Below are 11,963 nucleotides of genomic sequence, written 5' to 3'. Positions count from 1 at the left end.
CAATTTGTTTTTTCTGTTTTACTTCTCACTCTATCCCATCATGCCACAAAAGATTTTCTAGTCAGTGCTGTTACAGGAACAGATTTAATGTCAAATTTTGACTGCTCCTAGAGATTTAAATTGTTTTTACAGGCTTAAAGAAACATGATCCTCTTTGCAACAGGTGTCATGCTAAATACAAGTTTACTGATGTAAGCAGCTAATAATAATTGGAATGTGAGCTGACTCAAGAATAGAAATCCGGCTCATTAATATTTGCTTCAGAGAAATAGGCTCAAATGTTCTTCTCAAGTCTCAGTGTGTCCATGACCTGGATGTTTAGATAAATAAATTTGCAGTTGATTCCAGTACTAAGGTTGTCATTACTCAGAGAATTCCAAGTGACCTCTGTCTGAAAAAATGTGTTTACCAAGCCCCAGCTGTTGTACTTATGAATATTTAGGAAGTTACAGTGGCTGGTAATGGTCTCAGTGCCCCCCACCCCAAATGTGACAATTTACCTGAAAGTTGAAAGGTAGACAACTCACTTGCCTAGCTGAGACCAGAATAAGAGCAACAGTTTTGCATGGGAGTCAGAGCTTTCCAGGCTGTGTCGCCCAGAGCCATCAATATCATGAAGACAGACTGTTATCTAGGGGCAAGGTAAAGACAATATATGGAGCAAGGTAGTGGGGGCAGAAGAGTCAGGCATACTGGTTGGAGGATAGAGGTAGAAAATAATGGGGTTTTCCAGAACTTCCTAGAGCCAGTACAGACTATAACACATGAGTTTTTCCTTCATTTTTGTCTTAGTTTGTGGTTGTGAAAAAGCAGACCCCGGGCAAAGGTTTGGGTACAAGTAGTTTATTGGGAGAAAAGGTGTGATCTCCAGAAGCACGGTGAAGGAAGGAAGGAAAGGGTTACTGCTGTGGGCGTCTCCATCTCACTGGGTACTTCCTGAGATACTTTGTAAAACAGGCCTCAGAATTGTCCTACTGAGAGCTGAGGACACTGAGATATTTATATGCTAATTTCCATCCCTTATCAGTTCAAGGTCTCTGTGAGGAAAGGGGTGAGAGTTAACACTGGGCACTTCTTCACTCTCCCACATACAGATCAAGTGTGTTCCTGTGGCCAGAGTGCCCTTTGGCAAGGGGTTGTATGGGAACTATTTATAAGCAATTTCCAGGGTAGATGAAGGGGATGTGGGTGCTTTGATTCTATATTGCTTGTGACTGTTTTTTATGTGTGAGTTTCACTTACTAGCAGGAATGGAAACTCGGAATACATGGGCCAAAGCTTATATCTGTGTTGCTTCCTCCATAAATTCTGGCCAGCTCCTTGCTACTGCAAGATTAAATCCACTAAGCCCACCATGACCTAAGGCCTTGCCCAGATGTCCTATCCAGACTTCTCTTTGTGCCCCACTTTCTCATTTCAGTCACTCCAGTCATTCCACTTACCTCAAGTGCCTAGAATATCTCTTATTTCCTTGTCAACACCGATCATCTTTCAAGATGAGCGAAGTAACTCTTCTTTCATAAAAGTGTTCCATGTCCAACACGAGTAGAGTAATCCTGTCCTCTTTTGCAAACCATTACCTGGCTCTCACCTCTACAATACAATTTATCACACTGTACTGAAGTTATATTTTTATGTGTTAGTCTTGACTACCAGAGTGTGAGCTCATTGAGAAAGTAAACTGTACCATACATTTCTTTAGTTCAGTGCCTGGTATATAGTAAATGCTCAAGAAATATTTTTTGAATGAGTAAATGAACATAACCAATAAATACTTCCTGATTATGTGAAACAAGAGACTGGACATACCTGCTTTGGACACTTCTAATAATACCTCTCAAATATTTATAGATTGAACAGAGAATATTCCCCCAGAATAGGGTATCATTTCCCTTCAGGCAAAGATGATCAAAAACACCTCTGTGTTATTTGCACAAAAAGAAACACATAGGTCAATGGAACAGGATAGAGAGTCCAGAAATAAACCCATGCTTATATGGTCAATTAATCTATGACAAAGGAGGCAAGAACATACAATGGGGAAAAGACAGTGTTTTCAATAAATGGTGCTGAGAAAACTAGACAGCTACATGTAAAAGAATGAAACTAGACTACTTTCTTATACCATACACAGAAATAAACTCAAAATGAACTGAAGACCTAAATGTGAAACTTGACACCATAAAACTCCTGAAAGAAAATATAAGCAGTAGTCTCTTTGATGTTGGCCTTAGCAATATATTTATGGATATGTCTCCTGAGGCAAGAGAAACAAAAGCAAAAATAAACTACTGGGACTACACTGAAATAAAAAGGTTCTGCATAGCGAAGGAAACTATCAGCAAAATGACAAGTCAACCTACTGAAGGGGGGAAGATGACTGCAAATGATAAATCTGCTAATGGGTTAATATGGAAAATATATAAAAAAACAGCAAAAAAAAGAGAATCCAGTTTAAAAATGTACAGAAGACCTGAACAGACATTTTTCCAGAGAAGACATACAGTTGGCCAACAGACACATGAAAAGTTGCTCAACACCACTAGTCATCAGGGAAATGCAAATGAAAACACAATAAGATAGCACCTTACACCCATCAGAATGATGAGAATCAAAAAGACAGGATATAAGTACTGGCAAGGAAGTGGAGAAAAAGGAAGCCCTATTGACTGTTGCGAACCCCCATGCACAATGCAAGTTGGTGCAACCACTGTGGAAACCAGTACAGAGGTTCCTCAAAACATTAAGAATAGAAATACCACAAAAACACTAGTTTGAAAAGCTATTTGCACCTCTATGTTCATTGCGGCACTATTTACAATAGCCAACATACAGAAGCAATCTCAGTGTCCATTGATAGATGGATGGATAAAGAAGATGTGGTGCACACCTTCCCCCCCCACACACTGAAATATTACTCAGTCATAAAAAGAACAAGATCTTGCCATTTACAACAACATGAGTGAACCTAGAGGGTATTATCCTAAGTGAAATAAGTAAGACAGAGAAGACAAATACGATATGATTTCATTGTAGAACTTAAAAAACAAACCAAAGAAAAACAGAAACAGACTCATAAATAGAGAAGAAACTGATGGTTGCCAGAGGGGAAAGAGGGGAGGGATGGGCAAAATAGGTCAAGGAGATCAAGAGGCACAAACTTCCAGTTATAAAATAAATAAATCACAGGAATTAAAAGCACAGCATGGGAAATATAGTCTATAATATTATAACAGTGTTGTATAGTGACAGATGGTAACTATACCTACCATGGTGAGCACTGCATAACGTATAGAATTATTGAATCACTAGTGTACCTGAAACAAATATGGCATTGTATATCAACTATAAACAATAATTTTTTAAAAAAAAATCAAAATAAAAAACACGCCTGTAGTTAAACAAATTGGAATTTTACTCATTGCAAAAAGAGAACACATATCATGAGGGACTTTGGGGTATCTCAATAAGAGTGTGTTTGAAAGAGACTATGATAAGATTTGGGCTCTTCATAGATGATTTGGGGAGGGACAAAAGAAGCAGAGATTTGCTCTAGACTAAATGCTGTCAGAAAGCATGGGCGATGCTATGATTGAGTATTTTGTAAAGGTATGGTCACTGATTTTGTCTGTGCTTAGACAAAATTATGAAATGACCTCCTGGTTTTGTTTCATTTTATCATGATTGCTGAGTAACTTTATCTGAGTTTGGTATTCTGTGAGATTGTTTATGTCCAACAGAACAAAATGGCCTGGCTGTGAACATCATTTGACGAGCTTGTAATAATACTGAGGTCTAGTTATAAACGTCAGGGAAGTTTTGAACATCAGGGTATGCTCTTTGTGATGACAAGTGGAAAGGAAGGCTCGAAAGAAAGGTGCTGATAGTATTCACAAGTGTGGAATGAGAATTGAAAAGAAGGAAATAAAAATGAAAGTCAAACTGAATCTTTCAGCCTGCTCTGTGGCCTTTCAGGTTGACAGGAGTTTTAAAATCCTGAAGTTCTGCATAGTACTAAAGGCATACAATAGCTGAAACAAAGAATTTTTTCACCAGAAAAGCAAGTAGAACAGATTCTCCTTTGAACATATAAAACCATAAGATCTGAAAAATTAAAATACTCAATCCAGCAGCACTATCACTTGTGTAGTGATAAAATAATAGGATTTCCTTTTCCTTGCCTCCCTGTTCTGGCCATTCTCTTTAAAAAAAAAAAAAACTGTTGACACCCTTTTTGGGGATAAGGGTTAGATAAGAAATATGTAAGTATATAATTTATATTCAGGAAGAAAAAACAAATTTGGAATTTTCTGGTAGTTAAATTGTTTGTGAAGCCCTGTGACTAGAAATCTAAGTTCACAGGGTCATTTGAAAGCTGTTACATATTTATTCAACACATTACTTTTGAGCATTTAGTATAACTTAGGTACTATGCCAGATGCAGTAGTTACAGGTCTAAATTATCTGTAATTGACTTTTGTGAGACAACTTCTTATTTAGATACAATTTCAAACTTACAGACTCACCAATTGTTTTTCTTAACTCTATGCAAGTTGGAGAAATTGGACCCAGCCACCCCTAAATACTTTATAGTGTGTGTTTTCTAAAAGGAAAAACATTCTGCTATGTAACTACCATGCAATTACCCAAATCAGGAAATTAAATGTTGATATAATACCATTATTGAATTAAATTTTATAAATTGTCTTAATGTCCTTCATTGTTTCTTTTTCCCTACACAGATCCAATGCAGAATCATACATTTAGTTGTTATGCTTTTTAGTTCTTTAACCTGGGACAATTCCTCAGTATTTCTCTGCCTTTCTTGACCTTCACGCTTTTGAGAATTACAGGCAAGTTGTTTTGTAGAATGCCCCTCAATTCAGATCTGTCTGATGTTCTCTCATTATTAGACTCAGGGTGTGAATTTTTAGCAGGAGTATGTGCTTGATTTTAAATCCCAGTACAGTCTCCTCTACCCACATCTCCCACACTTTGGACACCTTATGCAGGCGGGGGACCTCTGAGGTCTCCTGGTGAAATGCAGACTTCTCTCTGCTTTCTCTTATGATCCCTAATTTAGCCATCAGAATTGCTAACATCCTGAAGAGGATGTCTGCTTCCTGAAGAATTTATACGTAGCTGAAACCTTATATTAATTCAAAACTCTTTCCTACTGTGTGGCCCCCTCCCAAATTCCCCATGTACTAGTGCCTGCTTCATTATTATTGTGAGGAGTAAATTATTCATCAAGGTGGATAAATGGCTTAGGGAGATAAAAAACATGACATGAATGTAGTAAAAACGTTTCCCTCTTCTAAATAAGTAGCATTTTTAGCCCAACCCTTTAAGAGTATACATCCCTCTGGAGAGAAACAGTCAACTGCACAGTTCCCCCAAAACTAGAGCTTTAAACGGGCCCTACAATAAAGGAGAAGTTCAAGGCCTCAGTGATGCCTGAAGTTTTGACTGTGCCTATTCAGTGTCTGCTCCCTCATGCTGAATATCCAAGGCTACCATGGAGTGGCAGGAGGAGGATGTGTGGGTGAAGAGTGGGCAGAGAAGACTCCCAAGAATTGGAAACTATGCAAAGTGTAGCAGCCAGCAGCTAATTAGTTTCAGCTCTGAAATGACCCCTTTGTGTGGCTTGTCCTTCCTGAGAGAAAGGTTAAAATGCTGTCATGCCTGCTTTTAGCAGTGTGGTAATTAAAACAATTAATCCCAGGTCCTAAATAAGGTGGCTTCACTTATTTGGCTGAAGAGAGAATGGTCCTCCTTCATTTTTCCCTCTCCTACTCACTGAACATCACATCCAAAAAATGAGAAAATTCCTGCATTTTACTTCTACACATAGGGCCTATTTTAGAGGGAGGAATGATCATTAAGGAAGATTCTAGAATCTACAGTTGTCTATTTTTCTAAAACTGAGAAGCAAACTTATTTTGAGATGTTACTGCCATAGCTCTTTATGAAGCTCTGCTGGTATACAAAGTCAGTTGATAAAGATAGCTAATAATTATTGTGCATTTAGCATGTGCTGAGCCACATCATAGAGATTTTATATGGTTCCTCCTATTTAATCCTCCCTAAAATCTATGAGTTGGATAGTATTATCCTTATTATAGTCCTGTCCGGTTTGTCAGATGAGGAAGCTGGGACCAAGAAAGGTGAAGAGACTAGACCATGATACCTCAGAGCAGAGGCAAGATTGGAACACAGGCAGGCTGGCCCAGAGCCCATTACTCAACCACCATCCTACCTGTATTTCAGATCCCAACGTGCCTAGAATCTAGTGGGTATCACAAGACAACTAAGAGAAGATGAATCCTTGCCAGATGAGTGGATCAGGTTCATCAGGAAAGAGCTCACAGAACAAAGCAGATTTAAACAAGGCTGAAAGGTAGACTGAGTTTGATTTGGTGAAGAGGGGTATGAAGGGCCTTCCAGGGAAGGGGAGCTACGTGAAAACTGCAAATACTGGGACAAGAAACTGAACACTTTGGCTCTGGCAGACAGTGCCTGCAGCCATTTGCAGGAGACCTTTATCTCCTAGGCCTCATACTACTACTTCTTTTTTTTTTTTTTTAAGATTCTGTTTATTTATTTGAGAGAGAGAGAGGGCACGAGAAGGGTTGGGGGGAGGGGAAGGACAGAGGGAGAGGGAGAAACAAACTCCCTGTTGGGATCATGACCCGAGCCAAAGGCAGACGCTTAACCGACGGAGCCACCCACACCCCCAAGTATAAGGAATTTCATCATAGCCTATAGGAATCATTTATTATAACTCTCTGTGCAAGTATGCGCGTGCACACACGCGCACACACACACACACACACACACACACACACACACAGTGGTTAGCCATAAAGGAAATCACTGTGGGACCTGTTTCCAAATTAATCTCTAGAGTTTTAATGTCATCAACTCCCCATTTTTCCACAAATAAACTTGCCAAGAACCTTAGGTCATTTTAAAAAGCCAAACTAATATGTTGTCCATATGTCTTTGAATCATTTATAGTCTTCCCCACAAGTCGCTATTTTCCAGCAATTATGTGATGACCAAGGAATATTTCAGTCTATTTGGGAGACTTTATAAAGCTTTCTCCTATGGCCTCATTCTTTTTTTTTTTTTAAAGATTTTATTTATTTATTCGACAGAGATAGAGACAGCCAGCGAGAGAGGGAACACAAGCAGGGGGAGTGGGAGAGGAAGAAGCAGGCTCATAGCAGAAGAGCCTGATGTGGGGCTCGATCCCAGAACGCCGGGATCACGCCCCGAGTCAAAGGCAGACGCTTAACGACTGAGCCACCCAGGCGCCCCTATGGCCTCATTCTTGACATTAAAAGACACTAATAGGTAATGACAAATATAATGTCATCATTTGGAAATAAATGTTTGCATCTTTCTTCCTAAATAATCGACCTTACATTATAGTCTTTCAATTGATCTCACAATATTAGGTGATTTTTTTTCTCATTCTGATTTATGTGTTTATTTTGATTGCTAATTTGAAAATAGTTTTGATTTTAAGTACATGTTTTAAGTACAGAGACCCAAGTTTTAATTCAAATCTGAAAATTGCTAACTACTTCCTTATATCTCTTACTGCCAACTACCAGTAAATAGGCAGAATTCCTTTCTCTAGGAATATCTTTTCCAGCATATTCTTTTTTTATTATCAAAAGACTTTGCATGAAAACAGGAAGATAAGGTTTTCTCCTTAACTGAGCAAAACAACTGTCCCAATCTGTAAAATATTCTTCCTATGCCTCTGACCCTTGTAAGATAAAATAAATGATAGTATGCCTTAGGTCTTCCTGCTCCAGGAAGGAAAGGTGCTGTAGGAAAAGAATTGATTTTTTTCAACTTCTGTGGTTTGAGAACAAGTTACAACTCCAGTTTTGCAAAGTGCAAGGAAAATAATACATAATTATTAGATTCCTATCTGTGGGACACAAATGTATGGATTTAGTAGAAAAGAACTCACCAGAAAAATGAAGCATGTTTTTAAAAGAATGCTACATTTTACTGCTTCTCCTTCTTTTGGCTTCTGGAATTTAACCTCCATCTGACCCACCTCCATTCTAATCACTCTGGCTCTCTTAGTGCTTCCTTAAAGTTATCTTTTCTTTTCTCTGAAATGAACTGCAGAGCCATTTTTTAATCAGCAATATTTAAAGTTTATTTATCTATTTATACACAAACTTGTTCTAGAAAGGGTTTAAGGTGGCTTAAAAGGATCCATAACATACACCAAGAAATTAGTAACAGCACAATCAGAAATGAAGCTTGTGTAAAAATGCTTATACAATCCTACTCATTTACTCTGGGTGGACCACATATTTGGCTCTAAGCTTTCTCACAGGCAGTCAGAAAAGGAAACTTAATTAGTTACATCATTTACAGTGTCCATAAAACAAAAACAAACCAATTACCCAAGTGAAGAACTCTTATTCCTAATACTAAGACCAGAAAGAAATTTCTCTTGAGAGGCTTCATAAAGAGGTCAGTGTATGATGTAATAATCAGTGTTCTCAGTAGCAACCTAACTGGAGACACAAAGATGAATTCTGCAGGGCTTTTTCTTATTATATTCAATATAGCAGATGGCATCACAGCAACTTAAAAACCAGGAAAATCGATTTTATCATGAGTTTGAGGGTTGGCGGTGGGCACAATATGATGTGGTCAAGGTACTCAGCTCTCTCCTCTGCTAGGCAAAACTAAAGGTAAATTTTAAAACAATAGTTTAGTCCAGTACCAAGAATGGCTTCAGAGAAATTCTAAAACCTCTAAAACTGTATGCATTTTATGAATAGGTTAAGTTCATTTTTCTTGACAGAAAAAACATAGTGTATCAGATCCTCAATGTACACAGGCAATTCACAAAAATTAGGAACAATTTCTTTAGAAAGTCTAGAGAATTAAACATACTACGAATCCTTCATCCTATTCTGCATATCTCCCCCACCCCAGCCAAGCCTAGCTTTTTTTCCCCTCTCTGCAAAAAGAACCTTTTTTGTTTCCATTTGATCTCACAGCTTGGACAAGTGTTTCATCGTGGTTAAAAAGTTGCCTCCTGGCTGGAGAAAGAGGCTCAAGCAGAAATCCCGACACCAGTGGAATGCAGACAGGTTCCTCAAAGACTGCTGGGCACCGGAGTCTCCTAGTCATGCTTCGGGGTAAGCCTTTCGAGGAGATACTCGCTCAGCCCGGCCTGGGGGCCAGCCAGCCTGCGGAGGTTGGTCAGGTGGTCACCCATCTTCTTGATGAGTTTCATCTCCTCTTCTAGGAAATGGCTCTCCAGAAAGTCACAGAGACGAGGATCTGTGTTGGCAGAACCCAGGGCATGCAGATCCAGAAGGGCCTGGTTCAGGTTCTTCTCCATGGCCATCGCGGCTTCCATAGCATCCACGCTGCTAAGCCACTCATCTTCCGGTAGTTTCTGCGCATCCTGGAGCTGGGGGCAGCCGCTCCACTGGTTTTGCATCTTCAAGAAGCGCTGGGCACCCTCATGCTTCTCCTCAGCCAACTTTTGGAAGAAGTGGCCCATGCCCTTCAGAGCGACATCGTTACCTTCAAAATAAAAGCGCAGAGAGAGGTAGGTGTAGGAGGCCCGCAGATGCAGGTTTACCAGGCGCTGGAGTGCAGCCTCCACCTTGGCGGAATAATTCTGGCGGAGCTCGGCGCTCATGGTTGGTTTGCAACGTGGAGCTAAGCACAAAATATGGCGTTTGCAGGTCCTGGAAATCGGAAGTCTGGGATAGCCAAGATGATTCCACCGGAAGTTGCAAATGGAAGGGGAGGGGCTGGAGGGTGGTGAGAGGTTGGCAGGGATAGGAGGAGGTGGGCAAGGGGTGGGAGGACCCAGTCTGTTCGATCCAAGAGACAGTTCTAGGGGGCTGCTGGGTACACTCTGACGCTAGCTTTTGATAAGAATTTAATTCTTATTTCTTTCTTAATTATTAGAAACAAGTCTTTATCTCATTTTGCCCCAATTCTTACCATAATTCCAAGATGAGGTAAGAATGTCCATGGTAAGAATGTTAAATATTGGTAGTGAAATACCTCCGATCTTCATTTCTTCATTTGTGATTTAAAACTCCCTTGTTTCTTATTTTAGAGTGTATGGGAATATATTGTTTCCTGTTCTTAATCCCTCATTGAGGGTGACTGTTAGTTCCAGTTTGCCCAGAGCAGTCTTTTTGTCCTGGTGTAATTATTAATACCGTCCCCTAATAAATAAATAAAATAAATAGTGCCCCCTTTCACACTCAAAAGGGTCCTTGTTTGGAATATACATTACATGGTCATCTTACTTATTAAGAAGGTCAAAATCCACACTACGGAATGAGAAATGGAGAGAGCTTGCAAGACATTGGGTTTGGACATAATTCATTTCCACTTTATTTATCACACAGTAAGAATCCCATTAAATTTTCTATTCAGCCTTCATGTTTTTCATGTGTTGATGCATTCATTCCTTCTAATAGAAGTTCTACTGAATACTGTTTATGTGCCAGGTGTTTTGTTGGGTACTGGTAGCTTCTTGTGATTACCCAGGTACTCCACCATTAACTGAAACATGTCATGTGAAAGGGCACTAAAGATGAAAATGTAGACTTATGAATCCAACCAAAATAAAAAATAACCCATACAGGCTGAGGTAGCTATTCTCAGTTGGAAGATGAGGGTAGAACTAGATGTTCTCATAGGGTCTTTTCCAGGTTTGTGATTTCAAGCTTAGCATTTTATTTTCCTAAATACCACTTGCCTGGGGCTGTTTCACAATTAGAACACTTTCATGTGTTTTCTATCAAACAGGAAGGCATATTCTATTCAGGATAAACAATATTTGAACCCAGAGAGGGGAGTTTTGCTCTAAACCTTGGACCCACATCTACGTGAATATAAAAATTCATTCTTTTGCAGCTACTTCCAAATTTTATTCCTATGTTGCTGGAAACTGACATCTTAAAATTTCAAAAAGAGTTCTGCAGTCTCTGTTCACTGTGTAAGCTAAAATATGAGCACATATCCTGTATCTACACACAGGATATATTGTAAATTTTTTTCATGGAAGGGTTGTTGTCCAAAAGTGTTCTCATGTTGCATTTGAGGTTTCCAAAAACTGTTAGAATTCAGGAAGAGCACATTTTTCAATCCTGGAGGGAACTGGGTAAAACAGCGATAGTTCTGCAGCCTTTCTGGCCTTGGTTCTAGGGCAAAAAAGAGGCTGGGGGTGAAGAGGAGGCGGAAAAACAAAAATTCAAACCCAAGAACAATCCTAGCACTTACTCAAATAGGAAAGAAATTATACAAGATGGAATACCCTCCAAATGATTGCAAAGAAAATGTTCATTTTCTACCTTGTGCATAAACCATTAATCATCATACTGACCTTGTAATGACAAAACGCGAAGCTTAGAGAAAACTTCACTATATAACATATGATCTGTATTACAGCATGTCAGGCTCATTGAATATATTTCAATTTCCTATACATTTCTTTATTCTTCTCAGAAAAGAAAAATGCCTATATACACCTTCTCAGATGAGATAGTTTTCTGCCTTGTGAAATGTTAACAAATCTTTCCCTCACCACTTTAGAGAGAAGAGAGTCAATGTTGGAACTGTACTCTGATAGGTGGTTAAGCACATAACTGGCAGAATCAGACCAATGTGGGCTCAACTCCCAGCTTTGCCACTTCCTATGAGTGTGACCTTAGGCAAGTAGCATACGCTCTTTCAGCCTCAGCTTTCTTGCCTGTAAAATGGAACTATTATTATCTCACACATATATCACAAGGACTAAATGATATAATGCATGAGAAAACACTGCCAAACAAGTAGAAAACACTAAAAAATAGTGCTGTATCATCAATGAATTTTGCAGTAAAATTGTGGGGATCCTCTCAAACCCTACTATCAGATTCATATCCCAATAGGTTTTTTTTTTT

General features: G+C 39.1%; 1 protein-coding gene across 1 annotated transcript; it reads right to left on the bottom strand.

Annotated features, from left to right (window-relative positions):
- Positions 1-9,102: 9,102 nt before the first annotated feature.
- Positions 9,103-9,788, bottom strand: LOC103668234 (ferritin light chain-like). Its single transcript, XM_040625156.1, has one exon. It carries the CDS (start codon positions 9,695-9,697, stop codon positions 9,170-9,172), a length of 528 nt encoding a protein of 175 aa, XP_040481090.1. The 5' UTR covers positions 9,698-9,788; the 3' UTR covers positions 9,103-9,169.
- Between the last annotated feature and the right edge of the window lie 2,175 nt (positions 9,789-11,963).

Source organism: Ursus maritimus (assembly GCF_017311325.1).
Source record: "Ursus maritimus isolate PB19 chromosome X unlocalized genomic scaffold, ASM1731132v1 scaffold_X1, whole genome shotgun sequence".
Taxonomy (NCBI): domain Eukaryota; kingdom Metazoa; phylum Chordata; class Mammalia; order Carnivora; family Ursidae; genus Ursus; species Ursus maritimus.
Note: the sequence above shows the minus strand (reverse complement) of the source record. Positions and strands in the feature narration are given on the sequence as shown.

Bases quoted from the DNA above. Each gene is read 5' to 3' on its own strand.
- LOC103668234 (XM_040625156.1), bottom strand. From the start codon at position 9,697: ATGAGCGCCGAGCTCCGCCAGAATTATTCCGCCAAGGTGGAGGCTGCA.